This window comes from Culex pipiens, chromosome 1 (assembly GCF_016801865.2).
Source record: "Culex pipiens pallens isolate TS chromosome 1, TS_CPP_V2, whole genome shotgun sequence".
Taxonomy (NCBI): domain Eukaryota; kingdom Metazoa; phylum Arthropoda; class Insecta; order Diptera; family Culicidae; genus Culex; species Culex pipiens.
In genome coordinates this window covers 19,005,527-19,019,785 of record NC_068937.1, presented here as the reverse complement: position 1 = coordinate 19,019,785, position 14,259 = coordinate 19,005,527, and the positions used below count along the sequence as shown (strand labels likewise).

At 43.7% G+C, this 14,259-nt stretch overlaps 4 protein-coding genes across 5 annotated transcripts in view; 3 read left to right on the top strand and 1 right to left on the bottom strand.

Moving 5' to 3' along the window:
- LOC120415614 (uncharacterized) overlaps positions 1–3,349 on the top strand; it is a 349,245-nt gene extending 345,896 nt beyond the window's left edge. For both annotated transcript variants that reach the window (XM_039577209.2, XM_039577210.2), the window contains exon 4: positions 20–3,349. In XM_039577209.2, coding sequence (XP_039433143.1) covers positions 20–3,078 — 3,059 coding nt within the window. In that variant the 3' untranslated portion in view covers positions 3,079–3,349. The remainder of the gene's footprint in view (positions 1–19) is intronic.
- Positions 3,350–7,394: 4,045 nt separating this feature from the next.
- On the top strand, positions 7,395–8,667 carry LOC120415642 (uncharacterized). The gene is made up of 2 exons (XM_039577240.2): positions 7,395–7,508; positions 7,570–8,667. The coding sequence occupies exon 2, from the start codon at positions 7,579–7,581 to the stop codon at positions 8,524–8,526; it is 948 nt and encodes a 315-aa protein (XP_039433174.1). The 5' UTR covers positions 7,395–7,508; positions 7,570–7,578; the 3' UTR covers positions 8,527–8,667.
- LOC120415632 (uncharacterized) lies at positions 8,580–9,125 on the top strand. Its single transcript, XM_039577229.1, has one exon. The coding sequence runs from the start codon at positions 8,580–8,582 to the stop codon at positions 9,123–9,125; it is 546 nt and encodes a 181-aa protein (XP_039433163.1).
- Positions 9,126–9,172: 47 nt separating this feature from the next.
- On the bottom strand, positions 9,173–10,610 carry LOC120415641 (cleavage stimulation factor subunit 2 tau variant). Its single transcript, XM_039577239.1, has 2 exons — positions 10,450–10,610; positions 9,173–10,381 (listed from the first exon to the last, which is right to left on the bottom strand). The coding sequence occupies exons 1-2, from the start codon at positions 10,502–10,504 to the stop codon at positions 9,234–9,236; spliced, it is 1,203 nt and encodes a 400-aa protein (XP_039433173.1). The 5' UTR covers positions 10,505–10,610; the 3' UTR covers positions 9,173–9,233.
- Positions 10,611–14,259: the final 3,649 nt, after the last annotated feature.

Sequence of the window (14,259 nt, the reverse complement as noted above, 5' to 3'; positions counted from 1 at the left end):
ATTATTTCTCTCGTTACAGCGCACTGCGAGATCTTCTCCGTGGACACGGGTCACCGGTTGGTGGTGCCCTGGCAGGACATTCGCTACCTGCCGCAGGCGCTGTGCGTCGAGCCGGCCTTTGCGGTGCGCTGTACGTTGATGCACGTGCGCCCGTTCAAGCAGCACGGCTACCGGTGGACGGACGAAGCCAAGCGGTACTTTAACCGGACGGCCAGCGCGTCGTACGTGTTTGAGGCGTTTGTCGGGGACCGGCTGCCGGAGGAGGAGGGCTGCTACGAGATTGTGCTGAACATTGTGATGAAGCGGCACGACATTTGCGTCAACGGGTCGATGGTGAAGGAGGGATTCGCGGTGTCGAGTGGGTCCGAGTCGGCGGTGGTCGAGCGGATCAAGGAGGTCATTCCGGAGGAGGAGGATGAGGTTGTGGGAGTGGAGGCGGCGGCTGCCGAGCAAAAGTCGTCGGTTGAGGAAGCAGGGAATCGAACGCTGGGTAGTCGTAGTGCGACGTCGGAAGGTCAGCAGCGGACCAAGTCCCGGCTGGCGGTGTCGATTCTGCGACTGGTCGATCCGGGTGAGTTTTACGTGACGTTGCAGCAGCACGCGAATGGGATCGAGCGGATGCAGGAGGAGATCCAGAACGTGATGGAGGACAAGGAGCCGGGCGACAAGACGGACTGGAAGAAGGGCGAGTACTGTTTGGTGTTTCCGACGGTGGTTTCGAAGCGTCCGGACGAGAATGGGCACATTGCGTGCGAGTACTACCGGGCGCAGGTCATTGACGATCTCGACGACAGCACGTTCACCGTGTTCCTGATTGACAAGGCCATCACGATGAACATTCACTACTCGAACATGGCCGTGATCGCGCCAACGTTGAGGCAGATCCACCCGGCCGCCATCCGGTGCTTCCTGGCGTGCGTTGGCCCCATTGGAAATCAGCAGACGTGGAGTTCGTCGGTCATTGACGCGTTCAAGGTGACGTGCGGTAAGTTCAAGCGGTTCTCCATCTCGCTGCACGGACCCAGCGTTCACGGCGCCCTCCCCGTCATCCTGTGGGGCATGACCGAGGAAAAGGTCAAGGCGCTGTCCCCGCAAATGTACCTGTACACCAACATCAACAACCGGCTCGGTCAGTACGGCTACGTCCACCTCAAGGAGAAGTTCAAGCCCCTGGCGGAGGCGGCCTCCATCGAGGAAGAACTCCAACGTTACCACCAATCCTTTGACAAGTTCCTCGAAGAGCTAGACGTGGACATCAAGGAGGAAAAGCCTGACCCACAGCAGCAGGAAGACGACAGCCTGACGCACTCGTGCGGAACCTACCAGGACGACATCACGGACGAACACACCCCAATCGACCGATGGCTCCCAGCCAAACCCATCGACAAAACCATCTTCGTGGGCAAACCCAGCTACGTGGACAACAACGGCGTCATCTACCTGCACGACATGGAGCAGGAACCGGTGCTGAACGCCCTCCGTAAGGTCATCAACGCCAAGTTCGCCGACAGCAGCGCCACCGACAAGTTCTACTCGGACAACGAACCGTGCATGGCCAAGTTCCACCAGGACAACAAGTTCTACCGCGCGATCGTCCGCAAAGCCATCAGCTGTCGCCGCTACAAGGTCCAGTTCATCGACTACGGCAACATCGAAGAGGTGGACATTGCGGACCTGCGCAAGAACGTCATCTGCGGCCGCGTCCCCATCCAAATGAACCGCTACCGCCTCACCAACGTCGCCCCCAAAGAAGGCAACACCTGGCCGACCGAAGTCCTCGACACCCTTCACTCCCTAATCGTCGACAAGCAGTGCCAGATCCGCGTCGACACCGACATGGACACGGACGCGGCCGGCGTTGTGCCGTGCTTCATGAAGACGACCGGCGTGGTCTGCGTCGACGTTTCCGACTACCTCCTAGAGAAGGACATGGTCGTGAAGAAATTCGCAGTCGCGCTCGAAGAGCGCGTCGACCCGCTCTACGATCCCTACATGAACCTCCACGGCACCGCAAGAAAAGGCGTGGCGCCCCCGGGCCGACCCGGACTCAAAATCGGCGCCAACTTCGGTGTGGACATCATGAGCACCGAAAGTGGCGAGAGCGGCGGTCCCACCCGCGCCGGCAACTTCAGCCAAAAAGAGCTGGACGACCTGTTTCAACACCTCGCCACCGAACAATCGCGCCTAGACAACGCCGAACTCGAGGACGGCGAAGACTCCGACGACGAACTCAACCGCGTCCAGTACTTTGACACGTACGACAACATCAAGCAGGAGTTTGACTCGGCCGAAGAAGCAGACTCGATCGCACTCTCCCCCGGCGGAGGCACCGGCACCGCCGACCGCGCCGACGACAACTCCCGCCTCTCGTTCGATCCGAACGAGTTCGACACCTCAACCCAAATCGATCCCCCCCTCGAACTCACCCGACCAACCGAACACGGCTACCCCCAGTTCGAGCTGGACGAGTCCTGCAAAGGGTTCTACTGCGAGGTCACCAACCTGGCGGACACCTTCAACCTGTTCGTGTTCCCCCAGCTCGAGTCCCACATCCAGCGGATGAAGGAACTGATGGCCAAGATCCAGTGCTACGCCCGCAAGCACCGCAAGTGCGTCGACATCGAGGAGGACATGCCCTGTCTCGCCCTCTTCAAGGCGGACCACTTTTGGTACCGCGGCGTCATCAAAGAGTTCAACCCGGCCACCAACCAGGTGCAGATCTTCTACGTCGACTACCTCAACTCGGAGACGGTCAGCGTGCGGGACATCCTCAAGTGCCCCGTCAACCTGCGGCGCGTCCCCCTGCGCAACGTCCAGATCCGGCTGCACGGCATCCGCGGCAACCCACGAATGCGCGACGCCGACATCCGACGCAAGCTCGTCGAACTGATCGAGGGCAAACGCCTGTACGCCAAGGTGACGGCGCACAAGCCCGTCCTCGAGGTCGAACTGTACACCGATTCCAAGTGCACCAGCCTCGTGTACCATCGGCTGATCCGCGAAAAGTACTTTGAGGTGAAGGAGGGCAGCGAACCGACGACGGCCGCCTTCAAGGCGGTGCGAAGACGCGACAAGTAGAAAGTGACGAGGAAATGTGTTTTTCCGCTCTGAAAGAAATTGTCCCTGTTGGAAGAAGGGGATGAGAGAAGACTCCTGTTAATATTCCTTTAGTCTTAAGTTGAAGGTATTTTGAAGATAAATGCCGCGTTCTTACCCCTTAAACATTATTAATTTAAATCTCGATACTTGTACTACTCTCTCCTTCTCCACCTTTACACGTGTTATTCAATGGAAATAAAATAACCCAGTCGGAAATAAAAGCCTCGTGAATTTGGCTGCTTCGAAATGACCATGGTCTTGTTTTTTGTTCAATCCGAAATTTCTTCTTCTAAATTCATCAACTAGAAAACCTCGAAATTCGACCACTTCTGACTCACAATTTAAAGCAAATTTGCATCAAAGTGCCACGTATCAACAAGAAATGCCATTTGAGCTTGAATAAATACAGTCCGATCTCGATTATCCGAAGGTTTGTACGGGTCTTTGGACAGTCGAATCATGAACAAAAAAAAAAAGATTTTTTTCATGTTCTTGCTTGACATCAAATTTGAGTTCTGCGGTTCCATTTTAGTAAAATTTTAAATTAAATCATCAAAATTTAACGCATCCTTCCAATTAGGGAGCTTCTTTTATTGCGTAACGCAAAAAAAAACATGATTTTTGTTCAATCGTTCAAAATTGTAAAATCATTAAAAAAACAATTCTAAAAATTCCAAATTTAAAAAAAATTAAGAAAAACTAAATAAAATCTTAATGTTTAACACAAATTAAATCAATAATCTAAAACTGAAACGTGGTGATTATTGCATTCGATCGTAATATTTCGATCGTGTTTTCTCAACTCACGATCAAGATTTCTCGATCGTAGGGGAACAGCATCTAATTCCAGCGTGACTCTAATGTTGCCATATCAGCACTTTGACATTCAATTACAGCTAATTAAAAGCATTTTCAACTGAAATCTAGTGATAAATAGCTCAATATGAAGTGAGCAAGCAAATTTCTATCAAAAGTTTTGCAAAATGAGTTGTTTAAATAGTGGAAATGAGCAAATTGGACGAAATTAGGAGCGAGTGCTCAACCTGCCAAACAAACGAGAATTTCCCCTAATTTGTTGATAATAAGTCATATTTTTTTAAATTGCCAAAAATTAGAAAAATGAGTTTTTTAATCAGACCAAAAACATTTAAAATAAAAAAAAGAATCAATAACGAAAGAAGATCTGGTAGCTGTAACAAAACCCAATTTTGAAATTAAAAAAATCTTTTTATTTTTTTAGATTTTTTAAATTAAAAAATATTAAATCTTTCTAAATTTGTATTTTTTTTTGAAATATTCGATTTTTTTAATTTGAAATATTTGAAATTTTTGATACTTACAATTTTTTAATTTTTTGAAATTTATATATTTTTGTTAATTTGTTCTTGACTTTTTAGAGTTGACCAAAATCAACCAAATTTTGTTGAATTTTCAAGCTTAGGGTAGAGTAGTCATCAATGAGACACGGGGAACAATGATAAAATGGCTCTCACAAGTCGTAGTTTCAACCAATCAGGCTCATATTTGGGGGAAAGGTGTGTCTACGGGATACACGTCTGCCATATTAGTGGCTTTGGTTATGGACGCTCCCTTGAAAAGTTATTCATAAATGTTTGATTCTGGGGTGTAAAAGTAAATTATGGACAAAAAATACTTTTTCGCTCGTAGGCTGAAATTTACACAGAACCTAATATTTCTTCAAATTTCTTTCGACGTTCCATAGAGATTGAGTTGGGCTACAATGTCCTTTCATTAGATTTGACCAAAATTTAGAATATACCCAGAATCCAGGGCTGTCTCATTGTTCCCCACTCATGTTAGCCCATGGGTAACAATGAGACACTTTGATTTTTCTTCATTAAACATATCAAAATCCATGTAAATCTTTCAAAACATGAAGTAAAGGTGATTTTTGGCATATTTATAGAGTTTTAACTTCATTTAACCAGACATACAAAGTTATTTGGTATAAATATATGGATTTTACAAAATTTAAATACTTTTTAGTATAACTTTTGTTAATTAAAGTTTCATGTTGGCAAAATTGCTCTAAAATTTTCAAGGCAAGTCACCTGTAATGGAACAATACAAAAACATGATGTTTTACTAGAAAAGTATTGATTTTCGTAGAGTGTCTCATTGTTCCCCACCTGTCTCATTGTTCCTGCCAAGTGCGTCTACAATGAGACAGTTGAATAACTCTGGCTGTAGATGTCGGATCGATCTCATATTTTGGTCAATGTTTGAACACACTAAAAGAAATAAAATGCAACAAAAAGCTCATTAAAACATGCTGATGAAAAAATTAGAAAAATCGTTGAAAGTTGAAAACCAAAAGTGTCTCATTGATGACTACCCTACCCTATTCTTAGTAATTTTTTTTTTAATTTACCATAAGTTTCAAAGTATAAATACTAAAATTTTCACAAAATACCGTATTTTTTTGAAAGTATGTACTATTTTTTTATAATTTGCAATTTTGCATGCATGTTCACTGTTTTAGAGTTTTTTTTAAATGAGACACTAACATTTTCACAAAATACCGTATTTTCTCGAAAATACTAAAACAGTGAAAAAACAAGTCAAATTTCGCTTATATCATCATCGGTATCAACCCATGTTGCGAATTATAAAAAATTGAGTATTTTAAGAAAATACGGTATTTTGTGAAAATTTTAGTTTTTCATTCAAAATCTCTGAAACAGTAAAAAAAAAATGCAAAATTTTGAATGGTTTAATACCCATAATCAATATTGCGAATAATAAAAATCGAGCATCTTCGAGATAATACGGTATTTTGTGAAAATTTGAGTTTTTCATTAAAAAACTCTAAAACAGTGAAAATGCTTGCAAAATTTCGGTTCGCAAAATTTCGGATACCCAGATTGCAAATTTTAAAAATTTTGTGTAAAGTATTTTGTGAAAATTTAGTATTTTTTCATTCAAAAAACTCCAAAACGGTGAAAATGCATTCCCAATTTCGAATCGTTTGATACCCATATTGCGAATTTTAAAAAAATGAGTATTTAGAGAAAATACGGTATTTTGTGAAAATTCGAGTATTTCATTCAAAAAACTCTAAAACAGTGAAAATGCATGCCCAATTTCGAATCGTTTATTACCCATACTGCAATTTATACAAATTTGAGTACTTTAAAAAAATACGGTATTTTGTGAAAATTTGAGTATTTATGCTTTGAAACATATTACATTATCAAAAAATATATTCTAAGCGAATACATTAAAAATTTAACATGATATTAATGAATTAAGTCAATTTAAGAAAGATTTTAAAAGTGAGTTATCGTCCGTTATCGGCGATAAGATTATCGCCGATAGAATTATCGAAATAACGATAACCATAGATTATCGTTATCGTCCCGACGATAACGATAAACATTATCGTTGGTTTTGATATAATGTTCCAAAATGATTTTTGATGGGTTTATATTTTTTGCTCTGGAGACCATTTCCAGAGTATTTTTTGAACAGAGGTCCTATAAGCTATTGTCTTTCATATGTTTATAGGACCTAATAAAAAAAGTCGAGATTTCCTAGTTATAATTTTATCAAATTCGTGTTCCTCAGTCAATTTCACAATAGAAACCTGCTTAAGAGGTTACATACATGTATATCGGCAAAAAAGTCAGAGGTTAGTATGAGCTCACACTTCAACTTTTTTTAACTCTTTTTTCATGGCATTAAAATATAAATTTTCACCTACTTTCAGAACAAATTTGAAGATATTTGGTTGCATCGTTGCCGAGATATAGCAATTTCAAGTTAGCAGTTTCAAAAAACGGGTGCCACGATATCTCAACACTGTCTTGACCAAATCGGCTCAAAAATTTGGTGAAGACTCGTTAAACCGATTTCGTGTGCATGACGAAGCCCGTTTTTCAAAAAGTTCATTTAAAAAAAAGATAAAAATATTTTTGTGTTTTTCATATTAAAAAACCGTTAGTTTTTGATTTTTGTATTTTTTTAAAAAGCAAATTTTAAAAATTGGGCTTCGTCACGCACACGGGATACATCTTGAGAGTCTTTACCTCATATATTCACCTCATGTATTTATTAAATATTCTGTAATATAAAATTTTGTGAATTTCTACATGTATGTAACCCCTTAAACATGTTTATTTCTATTCATTTTATAAATACCCTTTTTTACGAAATAAAAGTAATTTCCATTGTTTTTCTAGAAGTGATCCACGGATTTTCGAAAAAAATATTCAAATTTGCGCCTGATTTTCTGTGGTTAGGAGAAAAATGGGTTATTTATTATGATGCAAAGCCTTGATTCGGATAAGCGTGCAGAGTTTGACATTCCAGAGCGCTTGACATTAACGAAAAAATAACGTGACAAATTCAAAAAGCTTCAAAATTCTGGACAACAAACCCCGCAAAAGGTACAGTAACTCTTAGTTAAGTAATGACAAATTCAAAACTCTTATTTTCACTCCGAAAAAGGTTCCAACGATGTCCACCTTCGTGGCGCGCCGTTCGCGCCGCATCGAGCAACTTACCCGGCTGGCCAGCCAGTCGGACCTGTACCCGCCGGAGATTTGGGAGCACATCTTCCGCCACCTGACCGGCCTGCAGATCCTGCGGACGCGCCTGGTTTGTCGCCGCTGGCGGGACATAATCGCCGGTTGTCCGCTGCTGATGCGGAAGCTCCGGATTCGCTTCGATAACAGAAGGTATAGAGAACTGGTCGACGATTTTCCGTTGCTTCCGATAACGGAGATAAGCATCCTGGAGTATTCCGTTGTTGTCGCGCCTGACTGGTGGCCTTGGGTAAGCCAAAAGCTGACCTATCTGACATTGTTCGATTGTGGTGTGAAGGTATCGCTGCTTCTTGGAATGCTTCAGCAAACTTCCAACCTTCGGTGCTTGAAGATTCGAGAATGTTTCCTGGAAGGGACCGCAGAACTAAACGTCCAGTTTCCACAGCTGGAAGAGCTTACTCTGGACAAAGTGGAGTATGACCACTACGACGACAATGAGTACACGAACCTGCTGGACATCTTTGAGAAAATCTTTCCCCGACTAAGAGATCTTCGTATCAGGAAGATTGGGGAAAATGGGTTCAACGTTGAACGTCTCGTACCAGCGATTCGAGCCCTTGCAAGCACACTGGACGCGTTGGAAATGGACTTCGCCGAGGTGAACGTTCTTCGCGATCTGCCCGAGCTGACCCGGACCCGACTGCGCCGAATCTCTGTCCATGTTGACCCGTATTTTGAGTTGGACAGATGGTCCCGTTTCTTCCGCGCGCAACCTCAACTCGACGATTTGGTGATATTCACGACTAACTTGAGCACCAACATGGTAAAATTAGATTCAAACTTTCCTTGCTCGATATTAACGCTCGCTCTGTCCTATTACAGATGGTGTGCGACATCGGGCGGGCCGTGTCGAATCTAAAGCGACTCAAACTACACGTCACTAATACCTTCTCCACTGACTTTCTGGAATTTATGCCGAACTTGGAGTACTTGGAGCTGCACGGAGAAGTCTTTGAGGATATCCTTCTCTACAAAAGGGGCAGCCCTCGCCTGACGGAGCTCCACCTGCGGGATGTTGAAGTAAACGGTTTCTGGCCGTTTCTCAACCTTTCTCCGCTGCTTTGCCGCATCGTCCTGCACGGTTGTACGCTGAACTTCCAGACCTCGAACGTCAGGGTGTTGAGAAACATTCGCACCTTGGAGATCGATGAGGACTCCAATGTGCCCTTGAAAATGCTAAAAGCGCTGCTTCGGAAATGTCCCTCCCTGGAGGAGTTCTCGTTCGGCTGTGCGGAGGACTACCCGGACTCGGTTCCGCTGCTGATTTGCGAGCGTTTGAAGCGTTTGCGCAAGTTGTCGCTGCGAGGATATCCGGTTACGGATGCGAGCGTGAATCACATTGTTCAGCACGGTCGCGCTCTGGAAGAGGTGCGGCTCAACGCGGACGTCATGTCCCAGGAAACCATCGAACGGCTGCTCGCGAATAGCAATCTGCAGGTGTGGCTGGATCAATATTAGCTCAATCTCACCTTGTGAATTATCATCTACTCATTTAAACAATGAAGTTTGTTACGTTCATTAATGTATTTTTCCAATAAATCATTGTTAGTCCCAGCTGTAAACCCCTTATCGTTGCGTGCTCTTGGCAATCTGCTCCTTGAGCACCAGAATCGACGTCCGCTGCTCGGAGGGCAACATCGCAATTTGCTCGTCCGACAGCTGCAGCACCTGCATGATGAGTGCGGCCTTCTCCTGGTCGGACGCGTCGTTCGGAATGCCATTGGACGAGGCGGCAGCTGCTGCCGCGGCCGCCGCTTGCTGGGACGAAGCCGACGGTGGCGGTGGCCTTCCCCCGGGAGCCGGCCCTCCCGGCTGTTGGCGGGGATCCTTTGGTCCCTGGCGCGGATCGACCGGACGCTGACGAGGATCCATCGGAAAGGCGCTCGCTGCCGGAGGCTGCTGCGGACCAATCGGACGTGCCGGCGGTCCACCCCGCGGAACAAAAGCGTCTGGAATGCCCACCGGCCCAAGCGATCGCATGTCCTGGTCCATGTTCAGCTGACGACCCAACCGCGGATCAACATTGCGCAAATCGACGTCATGCCCTACGGGGGCAAACTGGGACGAACCGGGTCCGGCGCCAACCGGAGGAACCGGCATCGGTGCCGGAACGGGCATCGGCATGGTGGCCGGCGATAGCTGCGACTGCGGAATGACCATCGTATCGCTGGTCAAAATCGGCGGCATCTGGTGCGCCTTGTGCAGGAACGTAACGGCAGTAGCCGGATCGACGATCCGCATCACAACCTGCGCCTGAAGCAGCGCGTACGCCAGCTGCGGGTTCTGCATCAACATCGTGCGCGCCTCAACCGGGTTGTTCTGGAAGCACGTCTTCATCTGCTTCATCAGCTCGTACATCTGCTCCGGCGGCAGCGACACAACCGTCTTCGTTATAATCTCCGGCGCATCCGACGGATCGCACGGATCCCCGTACGGGTTGTCCACCTGGGGTCCCTGCAGCAGCGCCGCCATCTCCATGCGGGACTTTTCCGTACAAGCATTGTCCACACGCAGCGCCCTCCCCCCAATCTCGTACCCGTTCAAATTCCGCATCGCACTGAGCGCCGTCTCCTGGTCCTTGTACTCGCAAAAGCCATACCCTTTCGGTTTGCCACTCTCGCGATCAAACACCAGCTTCAGCGAGATGACCGGACCGACCTCGCTGAAGATGTCCTTCAGCTTTTCCTCGGTCGCTTCGTACGGGATGTTGCCGACTGTAAACAAAACAAAACATCAGGAATTATTCCGGAACAACCCTAACATAAATCAGCGCAGCACTCACCGAACACGGACCGCATGGACTTGTCCATGATGCTCTGGTCGCTTTTGTCACCCATTTTGGCCTGGTATCTGCTTTAGAACGGTTGAAACGGAACGGATAACCCGGTAATCTTTTTGTAATCGATTCCAGCTGCTGCTCGCCGCGTCTGGTGGATTGAACCGCTGTAAGAGGATACAATGAGAAATGTCAATCATGTTGCAGCGGTACCTTGTTTCGAAATAACTTTGTGTTTTTCACAGCCCTGCGAATGAAACTGCAGATTTTTGTTAATACAGTCCATACTCGATTATCCGAATGCCTGGGAAAAACAAAATCACTTGTATTTGTATTTGTATTTTATTTTTCAACAATATACCGAAGGTAAAACCTTTTTTGTATACATTGACTTAAATGATAAGGACCTTATGTTTCATTAAAACTAAAAACTAAATTAAAAACTAAAACGAAATAAGCTAAAGATATAAAAATGTCGATAATACGACAAATTACTTGTTTAAGTAGAATTCAGTAATAAATTTAAGACTGATTATCAGCTGTGTATGTTATAACTACATGACAAAGAGTGTGTAATTCAAGGCATTGCTTAATCAAAAACCAAAACAAAACTCAAATTGAATTTTTTAAATGCTCTTTACACCTACGCTTGAATTCACTAAATAAAGTTATAGATTTTAAGTTATGCGGCAAATCATTCCACAAACGTGCGCCTCGAACTGCGAATGAATTTCCGATAAAGTTAGTGTGGTGAACTGGTATTATAATATTATTTGTGCGATTTGAACGACTGAAAACTAAACTTTCGAAAAGATATTGCGGCTCTTTGAAATTTATAAGTTTGAATAAAAATAACAACAATTGAAACTGATAGAACTTGCTCAAAGACAAATCAAAAATTGACCTTTGAAATTGTGAAACATGATCGAATCTCCTTAAATTGTAGATGAAACGGATACAACTATTGAAGCAAACTTGTAGGTGTCTTTCAGTGTCAACATTCATTTTAGAAAATATAACATTGCCGTAAATGAAATGAGGCATTAATACATATTCAAAAGGGCCATTGTGGGTTAGTAAACAAAGAGTGTATCTTGTTCACGCTAGATGATGTTTACATCTGGCATGAAAGGGATACACTTTTTTAGTTTGTACCCCGTTGGTTGATCAAAGTCAAACTTTATTTATAATTATAAAATGTAGATTTATTATTTTCTAAATACGTGAGTTTAAAATTAAATCGGGGTTTGAAAGTACTCGTTTGAAAATTATTTCGTAGATCTTGAAAAATTATGTAAATCGGGAATTTGAAAATGGGATTTGATTGGTTACCCTGTGTTATAAAATAAAATATATTTGTTCTGAGATTTGTCCCATATTGTCTTCGCCTGATTTGTTAGCACCTACACACAAAAAAATATTACGGTAATGACAAAAGTAACTTACTTTCGAATTAAAAAGTTGTTAAAATTTGCTACACCAAATGTTTTTTTTTTTTGTTTTGAAAATGAAAACTTTTACTGCTACAGTTTTTGAAAATCTCATTGCTCACTGATTTAAAAGTTTTTCCTTTTAATTCGACTGTAAAATTTCTTTCATTTTGACGTTCTCGTGTAACCGTGTACGCCTAAGTCGCAAATGTAAACAAACACTTTGGTGGGTCCGGTGGTGCTGGTGAGTCTAGGACGCAAAGCAAAGCCGACCGCGGAAACCTTCGTGAGCCAAACAGCAGCGGAACGCCTTCGAAGGAGAGTGGTTCAGGAGCGGGACGAGGTCGAGTGCTCGAAAAGGACAAGGCCAGCTTCCTGCAGGAACTGCAGCTGTTCCACGGCCGGAATGCGTAAGAAGGAAGCTTGGGTGTTTTGGGGGGTTTGTGATTGATTTTGTTTGTTTTTGTAGGATGAGAGGTAGGAATGTGGATTCGCACCGGTTGTATTCGGTGATGGTGGCCCGGGATTGGTGATTGAAGGTCGATTCCCGCGAGGACTGGGGCGAGATCATCGAGGAAATGGCGCTGCCGAAGCGTTGCGTGAACAACGAGATTGCGTTGAAGAAGATCAACTTCCGGTTTTTGGACAAGTACGGGAAAGTTTATTTTCACGGTGAGGAGAAGGATCCGACGAAGAGGACGACGACGAAAAGCTACATAATCGCAGATATTGCACTCGGTGCCGGTGGTTTACAACACCGGTGAGTATTGAGAATGTGTGCAGTGGCTAGCCAACTTCACTTACTTTCCATCTATTTTAGCAACTTCTCGCCCACAAACACTCACCTCGCGACGGCGCAGCTTCAGCCGAATGAACCTGGACAGTGAGCCAAAAAAATCTGTGTCATTCCCGAAGTAGGATTACGTGCTCAAAATCGAATTCCGTTCCGAGGGCCTCATCAACTCCATGTTCCGGATGCGCTTCCAGGATCGGGAACTCCCCGTTCAGGCACTTTACTTTCCAGCCGGAAAACGTCGACCACCCTTCCCGAATCAACGGCCAACTCCTCCAAGACTATCCTGATTGAGGCCATAAACGTGACCATCGTGTTACACTGCTGTCGCGCGTCGAAACCTCCATCCGGAACCGTCCTGGGTAATTCGGAAGTGACCGGTGGCGTACCGTATGAATCGGTACAGCTTTGACTCGGATACTGGCCTACCTTGAGCAGAAGTTAGTGGAGAAGCGTTAAATACAATAATTTTTTTTTAACATACAGTTTAATTTTTTTTAAATAAATGTAAAAATCCAAGCACATTTTCTTGAAATTATCCCTGTAGTGTTAAATGTTGTGTTTTCTTGCCATAAAAGGTTTCTTTTCCAATTGGGTACTAAAGCCCTATGTAAATTTTTATGTGCAACGGTAAAAAACACGATTTAAAACCATTTCTGATCACTTTTTTTTCATTTTATTGCAAAATTTTTTTTGACTAGACAACATTTTCTCGATGGATCAACTATGGTCCCCTTGGAACGAGCTGTCAAGTAGGAGCTTTTCTGTCAAGAAGGACTGCGAGGTTAATTTTTAAAAATTGATTTAAAAATCCATTTTAAACTCTTTGTGGTCGTACAAAGGATCATTGCACTCAGAAAAATAAGCTTTATCGCTGTAAACAATAACATCAGTAATCCAAGCTTCATTTTAGGACCCAATTAAAAGTAAAATACTTTTACCAATACAACGATTTTGTTCCATAAATGCATAGTAGTATCAAAAACTTTCCAACTTTTAAATTGAAAAGTTTGAACTTTCTACGAATATTCACCAACGCGAACTTTTAATCCAACGACCGATCTTTTTAAATTTAGAGTATTTTTTCTTTGTGTGACTTAGCTTCAATTGGGTACTAAAGCCCTATGTAATTTTTTATGTACAACGGTAAAAAACACGATTAAAAACCATTTCTGATCACTTTTTTTCATTTTAACGCAAAATTTTTTTTTGTCGAGACAACATTTTTTCGATGGATTAACTATGGTCCCCTTGGAAAGAACTGTCAAGTAGGAGCTTTTCTGTCAAGAAGGACCGCGGGGTTAATTTTTCAAAATTGATTCAAAAATCCATTTTTAACTCTTTGTGGTCGTGCAATGGGTCATTGTACTCAGAAAAATAAGCTTTACCGCTGTAAACAATAATATCAGCAATCTAAGCTTCATTTTAGGACCCAATTAAAAAAGTTATAAAATCACTCAAAAATCGAGGTTTCCAAGAGAAATCTCTTTTTACGCGGTGGCGTTTCGCTTTTTGTTTCGTAGATTTCTCTTAAACCATACAATATTTATGCAAGCTTCAAAAAGCGTTTTGTAGATCTTAACAAAATCTACA